The following is a 13,186-nucleotide window of genomic DNA, read 5'->3' as shown; positions in this document are numbered from 1 at the left end:
TAAGTGTTAAAGTGTGTGTGTGTATAATCTCCTCCTGTAGAGGACATGGTCTGTCTCCACTATGTGTTCAGCGGGCCGGTCAGTGTTCTCAGGGTCTGGACCTGCTGCTTGGGAAAGTGGACAGTGCCACCCGCAGGCTCGAGGCTTTAATTAAAGCTAAACTGGCATTCGCTAGGAGACTGGATGCTGCCCAGGTCTGCACACACATACCAATATTTGACGTTTTGTTTCTGGGTTGGTCGAAATATCAGATTACATTTTAAAAGGACAAAACCTAAAAGGTAAAGTATGTGTGTGTGCCTCATAGGCATGGCTGGCAGATCATAATGGGGGTCCAGAGGGTGCAGAAAACATCAGAGCCTTGCTGGCCAATGCCCAAAAAATCGCTGACCTGTGCGAAGACCTCCTCGAGAGAGACGACATCCAGAGATCCATCAATGAGATTGCGGGGCTCACCGCACGACTAGTGGAGCTACGCAAGCGGTAAATTTGTTTGTTTCTTTGTTGTTGCCTGTTTTTTCAAGCGTGTAACTGTTGTTGTCTATATTGTATTGTGTGTATATTTTGTCTGTTTGCAGGCCATACTATGGGTAACTACTGTTGTCTGTTTGCAGGCCACACTGTGTATAAATGTTGTCATCTGTGTGATTGTCAGTTTTTCAGTTTTAGGCACATGCTGCAACCTCATGCCACCAGCATGTTCTCCCTTCCCAGGGAGCCCTGTCTGGCTGAGTCTGTCTGCCCACTATAGCAGGTTCAACACATGTAGAGTGGACACGTGCACCCACAAATCATATTTTCTTTGGGATGGTTTGGAGACAGTCCAGATTAAAAAGTCAACAGAAGACAAGACAACAAAGTTTAAGAACAATTTGATTGATCTGAATTGCCTAGTTTTAAAGCGCCTGCTGACGGCTATTGACATCTCGGGGTGTTTTCGCATACATTTTTGTGAACTCAGTGCAGTTCACTTTTTTTTGTCCAGTGTGAACACTCCAAAGGAACTCAGACCCCTCAAAAGAGCCCCCGAAAGGAATCAAACTGAGACTATCTCAGAGGTCTGAGGTGGTCTGAGTTCGGTTCGCTTGAATTCCGCTGTCCGGTTCCATTTTTTTAGGGCAATGTGAACACAAAGCTCCCCAGGTTCGCTTGTAATTATTTTGTAATTATTCCCACACCACACACTAGTCTACTGCAACACCATTCCCCCTGCCATAAACCCTTTCACATTGGTGCCACATAAGAGTGAAGATGATGATATGCAGGTTCACTGAAAAAACATTGAACATTCACTGAAAAAACAGCCTATTGATTAGCGAGGCACAGAAATTCCAAAATATGTGTGGAGTTTTTAGTTCAATTGATTTGTTTTCAATATGTGATCTTTAGGCTAAGCTGTTTATTTGTGGTTTTTTATTTTATTTTTTATTTATTTATTTATTTTACCTTTATTTAACCAGGTAGGCAAGTTGAGAACAAGTTCTCATTTACAATTGCGACCTGGCCAAGATAAAGCAAAGCAGTTCGACACATACAACGACACAGAGTTACACATGGAGTAAAACAAACATACAGTCAATAATACAGTATAAACAATACGATGTGAGCAAATGAGGTGAGATAAGGGAGGTAAAGGCAAAAAGGCCATGGTGGCAAAGTAAATACAATATAGCAAGTAAAACACTGGAATGGTAGATTTGCAATGGGAGAATGTGCAAAGTAGAAATAAAAATAATGGGGGTGCAAAGGAGCAAAATAAATAAATAAATTAAATACAGTAGGGAAAGAGGTAGTTGTTTGGGCTAAATTATAGGTGGGCTATGTACAGGTGCAGTAATCTGTGAGCTGCTCTGACAGTTGGTGCTTAAAGCTAGTGAGGGAGATAAGTGTTTCCAGTTTCAGAGATTTTTGTAGTTCGTTCCAGTCATTGGCAGCAGAGAACTGGAAGGAGAGGCGGCCAAAGAAAGAATTGGTTTTGGGGGTGACAAGAGAGATATACCTGCTGGAGCGTGTGCTACAGGTGGGAGATGCAATGGTGACCAGCGAGCTAAGATAAGGGGGGACTTTACCTAGCAGGGTCTTGTAGATGACATGGAGCCAGTGGGTTTGGCGACGAGTATGAAGCGAGGGCCAGCCAACGAGAGCGTACAGGTCGCAATGGTGGGTAGTATATGGGGCTTTGGTGACAAAACGGATTGCACTGTGATAGACTGCATCCAATTTGTTGAGTAGGGTATTGGAGGCTATTTTGTAAATGACATCGCCAAAGTCGAGGATTGGTAGGATGGTCAGTTTTACAAGGGTATGTTTGGCAGCATGAGTGAAGGATGCTTTGTTGTGAAATAGGAAGTCAATTCTAGATTTAACTTTGGATTGGAGATGTTTGATATGGGTCTGGAAGGAGAGTTTACAGTCTAACCAGACACCTAAGTATTTGTAGTTGTCCACGTATTCTAAGTCAGAGCCGTCCAGAGTAGTAATGTTGGACAGGCGGGTAGGTACAGGTAGCGATCGGTTGAAGAGCATGCATTTAGTTTTACTTGTATTTAAGAGCAATTGGAGGCCACGGAAGGAGAGTTGTATGGCATTGAAGCTTGCCTGGAGGGTTGTTAACACAGTGTCCAAAGAAGGGCCAGAAGTATACAGAATGGTGTCGTCTGCGTAGAGGTGGATCAGAGACTCACCAGCAGCAAGAGCGACCTCATTGATGTATACAGAGAAGAGAGTCGGTCCAAGAATTGAACCCTGTGGCACCCCCATAGAGACTGCCAGAGGTCCGGACAGCAGACCCTCCGATTTGACACACTGAACTCTATCAGAGAAGTAGTTGGTGAACCAGGCGAGGCAATCATTTGAGAAACCAAGGCTGTCGAGTCTGCCGATGAGGATGTGGTGATTGACAGAGTCGAAAGCCTTGGCCAGATCAATGAATACGGCTGCACAGTAATGTTTCTTATCGATGGCGGTTAAGATATCATTTAGGACCTTGAGCGTGGCTGAGGTGCACCCATGACCAGCTCTGAAACCAGATTGCATAGCAGAGAAGGTATGGTGAGATTCGAAATGGTCGGTAATCTGTTTGTTGACTTGGCTTTCGAAGACCTTAGAAAGGCATGGTAGGATAGATATAGGTCTGTAGCAGTTTGGGTCAAGAGTGTCACCCCCTTTGAAGAGGGGGATGACCGCAGCTGCTTTCCAATCTTTGGGAATCTCAGACGACACGAAAGAGAGGTTGAACAGGCTAGTAATAGGGGTGGCAACAATTTTGGCAGATCATTTTAGAAAGAAAGGGTCCAGATTGTCTAGCCCGGCTGATTTGTAGGGGTCCAGATTTTGCAGCTCATTCAGAACATCAGCTGAGCAGATTTGGGAGAAGGAGAAATGGGGAAGGCTTGGGCGAGTTGTTGTGGGGGGTGCAGTGCTGTTGACCGGGGTAGGAGTAGCCAGGTGGAAAGCATGGCCAGCCGTAGAAAAATGCTTATTGAAATTCTCAATTATGGTGGATTTATCAGTGGTGACAGTGATCTTCAGTGCAGTGGGCAGCTGGGAGGAGGGGTTCTTATTCTCCATGGACTTTACAGTGTCCCAGAACTTTTTTGAGTTAGTGTTGCAGGAAGCAAAGTTCTGCTTGAAAAAGCTAGCCTTGGCTTTTCTAACTGCCTGTGTATAATGGTTTCTAGCTTCCCTGAACAGCTGCATATCACGGGGGCTGTTCGATGCTAATGCAGAACGCCATAGGATGTTTTTGTGTTGGTTAAGGGCAGTCAGGTCTGGGGAGAACCAAGGGCTATATCTATTCCTGGTTCTAAATTTCTTGAATGGGGCATGTTTATTTAAGATGGTTAGGAAGGCATTTTAAGAAAAATATCCAGGCATCCTCTACTGACGGGATGAGATCAATATCCATCCAGGATACCCCGGCCAGGTCGATTAGAAAGGCCTGCTCGCTGAAGTGTTTCAGGGAGCGTTTTACAGTGATGAGTGGAGGTCGTTTGACCGCTGACCCATTACGGATGCAGGCAATGAGGCAGTGATCGCTGAGATCTTGGTTGAAGACAGCAGAGGTGTATTTAGAGGGCAAGTTGGTTAGGATGATATCTATGAGGGTGCCCGTGTTTAAGGCTTTGGGGAGGTACCTGGTAGGTTCATTGATAATTTGTGTGAGGTTGAGGGCATCAAGTTTAGATTGTAGGATGGCTGGGGTGTTAAGCATGTTCCAGTTTAGGTCGCCTAGCAGCACAAGCTCTGAAGATAGATGGGGGGCAATCAGTTCACATATGGTGTCCAGAGCACAGCTGGGGGCAGAGGGTGGTCTATAGCAGGCGGCAACGGTGAGAGACTTGTTTTTAGAGAGGTGGATTTTTAAAAGTAGAAGTTCAAATTGTTTGGGTACAGACCTGGATAGTAGGACAGAACTCTGCAGGCTATCTTTGCAGTAGATTGCAACACCGCCCCCTTTGGCAGTTCTATCTTGTCTGAAAATGTTGTAGTTTGGAATTAAAATGTATGAATTTTTGGTGGTCTTCCTAAGCCAGGATTCAGACACAGCTAGAACATCCGGGTTGGCAGAGTGTGCTAAAGCAGTGAATAGAACAAACTTAGGGAGGAGGCTTCTAATGTTAACATGCATAAAACCAAGGCTATTACGGTTACAGAAGTCGTCAAAAGAGAGCGCCTGGGGAATAGGAGTGGAGCTAGGCACTGCAGGGCCTGGATTCACCTCTACATCGCCAGATGAACAGAGTAGGAGTAGAATAAGGGTGCGGCTAAAAGCAATAAGAATTGGTCGTTTAGAACGTCTGGAACAGAGAGTAAAAGGAGGTTTCTGGGGGCGATAAAATAGCATCAAGGTATAATGTACAGACAAAGGTAAGGTAGGATGTGAATACAGTGGAGGTAAACCTAGGTATTGAGTGATGAAGAGAGAGATATTGTCTCTAGAAACATCATTGAAACCAGGAGATGTCATTGCATGTGTGGGTGGTGGAACTAATAGGTTGGATAAGGTATAATGAGCAGGACTAGAGGCTCTACAGTGAAATAAGCCAATAAACACTAACCAGAACAGCAATGGAAAAGGCATATTGACATGAAGGAGAGGCATGCTCAGTCGAGTGATCAAAAGGGTCCAGTGAGTGGAGAGGTTGGTTGGGGGTCACGGCGATTTAGACAGCTAAATCGGTAGCAAGCTAGCATAGGAGCAAGCTAGCATAAGATGGAGGTCTGTTATTAGCTAACTCTTGCGTTCCGTCAGTAGATTAGTGGGTTTCCGTGTGGTAGAGGGGATGAATCCAAATCACACAACAACAACAACAAAAATAAAAACAATATATATAGTTATAGAGGCCCAAGAAGAAAAATAAATAAATAAATACATAAAAATAAAATAAAATAAAAATTGTCCGATTGTCTATTCAGATAGCAGCCGATAAGATAGCCAACGGCTAGCAGGCCGCAGATGGGCGCCCAGGCAACGTTACGCCGGAGGAACCAGCCGGACAATTCCCTCGGGTAGACAACGTCGGCAGTCTAGCCGTGAAGGCCCGGTGGGGCTCCGCGTAGGCAGCAAAACGGGTCCGGATAGGTGACTGCAGCCCAGGAGTGATTGATGGAACTCTTCAGCTGGCTAGCTCCGGAACAATTGATGCTAGCTCCGGAATCGACGAAAGCCGATAGTCACACGGATAGCAGCTAGCTAGCTGCGAGATCCAGGCATGGACGTCCAGAGCCAGCGGCCGAAATCCAGGGACATGGAGAGAAAAATTGGTCCGATATGTTCCGCTCCGAGCCGCGCTGCGCTGCACCGCGCCGTGCAAAACTGGCGATAGATTCTCGAGCCAAAGGACAGCCGATGACCACAAACCGTGGTCAGCTGAGTACCAACGATTAGCCAGTAAATAAGCTAACTAGCTTCTGAACTAGCCCCTGAACCAGCTTCAGAGTAGCTTCTGGACCAGCTTCTGGCTAGCTCCCGGCTAGCTTCTGGCTAATTTCTGGCTAGCCTCTCGGAGGATCACAGATCTGAGGTAAATAATACTTTTTTATATAAATATAAATTGGTGAAGCGGATTGCAGGAGAGTGTTCTGAAGATGAGTTTTGGAAAATTAAAAATGTATGTGAAAAAAAAAGTTGTAAATATATATATATACGGGACACGACAGGACGAGGACAAAAATACGTCTGAACTGCTATGCCATCTTGGGTTTGAATAGTGTGAGAAGACACCAACATATTTGGTGAGAATCACAACGTAGAAAAATCTATTCTAGCTCTTAAAGGGGCAGTAGCCTACATGGGGTGTGCAATTTCCAATTACATGATTTAATCTACAGTTATTCTTCAGCTATGTTTTCTGTTACCAATAATATGTACATTTTAATAGGGCTGGTCGGTATACCATATTTTACGATATACCGGTATTGATGCACTGACTAGTTTGGGTTTTTACTTCTATAACCCTATTTGAATGTTTGATTTGTTAAATGGTATACGCTGCTCTATTTTTATAGTTTACTTCGCTACTTGAGTCCTTTCTCTCTCTCCGCTCTCTCTTTCTCCATGCTGCTTTCCACACAGACCTAGCCCTGCCCTATGTCACACAAGGAGTGCATTTGTTGTTCTTCGACCACGAAACCGTTGCGTTCAGTCTGCATGGTCAATGCAGCACATGTGACAATGTTGACGACAATGATGCTATTTTCACTTTGCTTCTTCATATAAATCCACTAGCATTCTATAATTACGCTATACATTTGTGTTTCTTACATCTGTAAACAGCTAGTTTGTCTTTTCTTAGCAAGTTGGGCCGAAACTTTATTAGCCACTAATGCTAATCGCAAGTTAACTGGCTAGCTACCTAATAAATGTCAGTGGTAGAAAAAGTACCCAATTGTCATACTTGAGTAAAAGTAAAGATATCTTAAAAGAAAAGGACTCAAGTAAAAGTGAAAGTCACCCAGTAAAATCGTAATTGAGTAAAAGTCTAAAAAGTATTTGGTTTTAAATATACTTAAGTATCAAAGTGAATTAGTGTGAATTAGAAGTAGCTAAAAGAAAACATTCAATGTAGCCAAAGATTATAGGGTCCCCTAGGAAACACTTTGTATTTTGTGTGTTTATTATTGGTCTCCATTAGCTGCTACTCTTCCTGGGGTCCAGCAAAATGAAGGCAGTTTAAACAATTTAAAAAAGATTTCAATACATTCACAACACACCGTGTGCCCTCAGGCTCCTACTCCACCACTACCACATACAGTGGGGAGAACAAGTATTTAATACACTGCCGATTTTACAGGTTTTCCTACTTACAAAGCATGTAGAGGTCTGTAATTTTTATCATAGGTACACTTCAACCGTGAGAGACGGAATTTTATGATTTTTAAGTAATTCATTTGCATGCTTTGTAAGTAGGAAACACTGCCGATTTTGCAGGTTATCAAATACTTGTTCTTCCCACTGTATCTACAGTACTAAATCCATGTGTATGTATAGTGCGTATGTTATCGTGTGTGTGTGTGTGTGTGTATGCATGTGTCTGTGCCAATGTTTGTGTTGCTTCACAGTCCCCACTGGTCCATAAGGTGATTTTTAAAATCTAATTTTACTGCTTGCGTCAGTTACTTGATGTGGAATAGAGTTCTATGTAGTACTGTGTGCCTCTCATAGTCTGTTTTGGACTTGGGGACTGTGAAGAGTTCTCTTGTGGCATGTCTTGTGGGGTATGCATGGGTATCCGAGCAGTGTGCCAGTAGTTTAGACAGACAGCTCGGTGTATTCAACATGTCAATACCGCTCATAAATAAAAGTAGTGATGAAGTCAATCTCTCCTCCACTTTCAGCCAGGAAAGATTGACATGCATATTAGCCAGCCGTGCTGAGTCAATTGCAATTTTCCTAAGTCCTATTTTGTGGCACACAAACATCTGAACAGTAGTCAAGGTGTATAAGCATGCTGAATTTCTGTTATCAGTTTGTTTACTGTGAAATAGCATTGTATCTGGTCAAACACTATTTTTTCCCAGAAGTTTACTAAGGGTTGGTAACAGGCTATTTGAGCCAGTAAAGGGGGCTTTTACTATTCTTGGGTAGCGGAATGACTTTAGCTTCCCTTCAGGCCTGAGGGCACACACTCTCTAGTAGGCTTAAATTGAAATGTGGCAAATAGGATTGGCAATATCGTCTGCTATTATCCTCAGTAATTTTCCATCCAGATTGACAGACCCCGGTGGCTTGTTGTTGTTGATAGACAACAATGATGTTTTCACCTCTTCCACACTGACTTTACGGAATTCAAAAGTACAATTCTTGTCTTTCATAATTTGGTCCGATATACTTGGATGTGTAGTATCAGCATTTGTTGATGGCATGTCATCCCTAAGTTTGCTTATCTTGTCAATGAAAAAGTCATTAAAGTAGTTTGCAATATCAGTGGGCTTTGTGATGAATGAGCCATCTGATTCAATGAATGAAGGAGCCGAGTTGGCTTTTCCCCCCCAAAATGTCATTTAAGGTGCCCCATATCTTTCTACTATCATTCTTAATATAATTTATCTTTGTTTCATAGTGTAGTTTATTTTTATTTAGTTTAGTCACATGATTTCTTAATTTGCGGTGCGTTTGCCAATCAGTTGGGCTGCCAGACTTAATTGCCATACCTTTTGCCTCATCCCTCTCAACCATACAATTTTTCAATTCCTCATCAATCCAAGGGGATTCAACCGTTTTTACAGTCATTTTCTTAATGGGTGCATGCTTATTAGTAACTGGAATAAGTAGTTTCATAAATGCATCAAGTGCAGCATCTGGTTGCTCCTCATTACACACCACAGACCAGCAAATATTATTTACATCATCAACATGTGAATCACAACAAAGCTTATCGTATGACCTCCTATACACTATATTAGGCCCAGCCTTTGGAACTTTGGTTTTCCTAGATATGGCTATTATATTGTGATCAAATACAAGTTCATTTGTCATGTGCGCCGAATACAACAGGTATAGCAGACCTTACAGTGAAATGCTCACCACATCATATGGATTTGGATACTGCTTTAAAGCAAATATCTGCAGCGTTAGTAAAGATGTGATCAATACATGTTGATGATTTAATTAATGTGCTGTTTGTAACTACTGTTAGCTTAACTGACAACCTGATCCAGGTTGCAGGCACTTGTTACAGTTTAAAGTTTTTTCCAACCCAGAAAATATACTTCTCTGTTGATATCACACACATTATCAAGCATTTCACACATATTATCCAGATACTGACTGTTAGCACTTGGTGGTCTATAGCAGCTTCCTACAATAATGGGCTTTAGGTGAGGCAGATTAACATGTAGCCATATTACTTAAACAGTATTTAACATTAGATTGTCTCTAAGTTTTACAGGAATGTGGTTCTAGACCGCAACACCACCTCTGTTGACATTTCTGTCTTTTTGGTAGATGTTATAACCATGTATTGCTACCACTGTATCATCAAAGGTATTATCTAAGTGAGTTTCAGAGAGAGTCAGAATATGAATATCTTCTGTTACAAGCAAGTTATTGACTTCATGGATCTTGTTTAAAAACCTGTTATGGATGATGCGAATTTTCGCAGCTTTTTGTAAAAAATCGCGCAACATTTCAAAGTCCTGCTACTCATGCCAGGAATATAGTATATGCATATGATAAGTATGTGTGTATAGAAAACACTCTGAAGTCTCTAAAACTGGTTAAATCGGGTCTGTGGCTATAACAGAACGTGTTTAGGAGTAAAAATCCCTGGTAAAACTGTTTACCAAAAACACAAAAAAAATATTCGTCCGCCATTCAATGTATTGTTTAAGGCGACAGAAAACGCCTACAGCTTCCACACGATGTCGCCATTGCTGTCAATTTCTGACTCATTTATCCTTGGTTACAACACGAATAGACCCCTCCTTTCTTGAGGCGCACCACAGTATGTTGTGAAACTGAAAAAATGGACAATGATTTCCAGACTTGCTGCTATCGAATACAGATCGCCCCGTGATCAATTTGATACATCATTAACATTTATTAATACCTAAAGTTGGTTTAGAAAAGTCGTTTGAAGTGATTTGTAAAAGTTTATAGGCAACTTTTGTAATTTTAAAAAGTGACGTTGCGTCTTGTAAATGGGTTTTTTGCAGCATCAGACTGGCCTTCAGCAAATGACATTTTGGGTATACAATGACGGATTTAATCGGGAAAAAGACCCAATTGTGATGTTTATGGGACATATAGGAGTGCCAACAAACAAGCTCGTCCAAGGTAATGAATGTTTTATATTTTATTTCTGCGTTTTGGGTAGCGCCGGCTACCGCAAAATCTGTTGTTTACGTGTCGTGCTGGTATTTTGGGGGGTGCATGCTATCAGATAATAGCTTCTCATGCTTTCGCCGAAAAGCATTTTACAAATCTGACTTGGTGGCTAGATTCACAACGAGTGTAGCTTTAATTCAGTACCTTGCATGTGTATTTTTATGAACGTTTGAGATTTATCGAGTACTATACTCGAGTACTATAGGTGGCGCTCTGAAATTTCCGCTGAGCTGTCCCCGTGCAGGGACCACCTCCGTAACAAGTTAATTAGGCTACATATGTTAATATGGGCTATTTTTTGCACTTTTCTGGGTTGCTTGATTTGTTTTTAATGCTTTACTGGGAAGCTTATCAGAGGTAGACTTACTCATGTTATTTACATTGGTGCTGATAGTGCAGGGTGAGCTGCATAAAGCTGCATAAAGTGGTCTTCCCACTATTGCACACGTGCTAACAGTGTAACTCTGGTTTATAGGCTCACGATTACGGCTTATGATAGCTGTAGGATAAACAGATGTATTCGGTGCAATTAGGGGTACATAAATTAAATTACTTACATTGTGTTTGCCAATGCCCCTAAGATCATGTACATTTGATGCAGCATTATGACGACTCATTGTCACAATGTTAGGGGTTAACTGAGATGGTCTTGGATCATTTACCAGTCATTGTTTCAACGCAGCCTTGAAATGTGTGGACAGATTCCAGGAGCCAAGATGATTTGTATTTTTTTTATTTCACCTTTTTTTTAACCAGGTAGGCCAGTTGAGAACAAGTTCTCATTTACAACTGTGATCTGGCCAAGATAAAGCAAAGCAGTGCGACAAAAACAACAACAGAGTTACACATGCGATAAACAAACGTACATTCAATAACACAATAGAAAAGTCTATATACAGTGTGTGCAAATGTAGTAAGATTAGGGAGGTAATGTAAGGGATTTCCTCCTCTTCTTCCGAAGAGGAGAGGCGAAAAGGATCAGAGGACCAATATGTGGCGTTGTAAGTGTCCATGGTTCTTTTAACAAGAAATAGTACACATGAACAACTGAATACAAAAACAATAAACGAAACCCAAAACAGTACCGTGTGGTGAAAAACACAGACATGGAAACAAACACCCACAAACACACAGTGAAACCCAGGCTACCGAAGAATGATTCTCAATCAGAGACAACTAATGACACCTGCCTCTGATTGAGAACCATACTAGGCCGAAACATAGAAATCCCCAAATCATAGAAAAACAAATATAGACTGCCCACCCCAACTCACGCCCTGACCATACTAAACAATGACAAAACAAAGGAAATAAAGGTCAGAACGTGACAGGTAAGGCAATAAATAGGCCATAGTGGCGAAATAATTACATTTTAGCAATTAAACACTGGAGTGATAGATGTGCAGAAGATGGTTGTGCAAGTAGAGATACTGGGGTGCAAAGGAGCAAAAAATAAATAATAAGGAGATGTGGTAGTTGGGTGGGCTATTTACATATGGGCTATGTACAGGTGCAATGATCGGTAAGCTGTTCTGACAGCTGATGCTTAAAGTTAGTGAGGGAGATATAACTCTCCAGCTTCAGTGATTTTTACAATTCGTTCCAGTCATTGGCAGCAGAGAACTGGATGGAAAGGCGGCCAAAGAGGAGTTGGCTTTGGGGGTGACCAGTGAAATATACCTGCTGGAGCATATTCGTTGCCAAACCCACTGGCTCCAAGTCATCTATACATCTTTGCTAGGTAAAGCCCTGCCTTATCTCAGCTCACTGGTCACCATAGCAGCACCCACCCGTAGCACGCACTCCAAATAAAATCAAATGTATTTATATAGCCCTTCGTACATCAGCTGATATCTCAAAGTGCTGTACAGAAACCCAGCCTAAAACCCCAAACAGCAAGCAATGCAGGTGTAGAAACACGGTGGCTAGGAAGAACTCCCTAGAAAGACCAAAACCTAGGAAGAAACCTAGAGAGGAACCAGGCTAAATGGGGTGGCCAGTCCTCTTCTGGCTGTGCCGGGTGGAGATTATAACAGAACATGGCCAAGATGTTCAAATGTTCATAAATGACCAGCATGGTCAAATAATAATAATCACAGGCAGAACAGTTGAAACTGGAGCAGCAGCACGGCCAGGTGGACTGGGGACAGCAAGGAGTCATCATGTCAGGTAGTCCTGAGGCATGGTCCTAGGGCTCAGGTCCTCCGAGAGAGAGAAAGAAAGAGAGAATTAGAGAGAGCATACTTAAATTCACACAGGACACCGGATAGGACAGGAGAAGTACTCCAGATATAACAAACTGACCTTAGCCCCCCGACACAAACTACTGCAGCATAAATACTGGAGGCTGAGACAGGAGGGGTCAGGAGACACTGTGGCCCCATCCGATGATACCCCTGGACAGGGCCAAACAGCTCGTCTGGGGGTTTGTTAACATAGTGTCCAAAGAAGGGCCAGAAGTATACAGAATGGTGTCGTCTGCGTAGAGGTGGATCAGAGTATCACCAGCAGCAAGAGCGACATCATTGATGTATACAGAGAAAAGAGTCGGCCTGAAAATGTAACCCTGTGGCAGCCCCATAGACGGCCAGAGGTCTGGACAACAGGCCCTCTGATTTGACACACTGAACTCTATCTGAGAAGTAGTTGGTGAACCAGGCGAGGCAGTCATTTGAGAAATCAAGGCTGTTGAGTCTGCCGACAAGAATATGGTGATTGACAGAGTCGAAAGCATTGGCCATGTTGATGAATATGGCTGCACAGTATTGTCTTTTATCGTTTAGGACCTTGAGTGTGGCTGAGGTGCACACATGACCAGCTCGGAAACCAGATTGCATAGCGGAGAAGTTAGTGGGA

The 13,186-nt window shown here is 42.6% G+C and overlaps 1 protein-coding gene across 14 annotated transcripts in view; it reads left to right on the top strand.

Annotated features, from left to right (window-relative positions):
• The window catches only part of LOC110502227 (vinculin), a 57,493-nt gene that overhangs the window by 30,423 nt on the left and 13,884 nt on the right, over positions 1–13,186 (top strand). For 13 of the 14 annotated variants that reach the window (XM_036959982.1, XM_021580089.2, XM_021580085.2 and 10 more), the window contains 2 exons: positions 41–194; positions 308–483. The exons of the other annotated variant lie outside the window; for it this stretch is intronic. In XM_036959982.1, the coding sequence (XP_036815877.1) occupies positions 41–194; positions 308–483 (330 nt within the window). The remainder of the gene's footprint in view (positions 1–40; positions 195–307; positions 484–13,186) is intronic. 14 annotated transcript variants of the gene reach the window in all.

The sequence above is a fragment of the Oncorhynchus mykiss genome, chromosome 23 (genome assembly GCF_013265735.2).
Source record: "Oncorhynchus mykiss isolate Arlee chromosome 23, USDA_OmykA_1.1, whole genome shotgun sequence".
In the NCBI taxonomy this organism is placed as follows: Eukaryota; Metazoa; Chordata; class Actinopteri; order Salmoniformes; family Salmonidae; genus Oncorhynchus; species Oncorhynchus mykiss.
The sequence above is the reverse complement of the archived record's forward strand: the minus strand, read 5'-3'. Positions and strand labels throughout refer to the sequence as shown.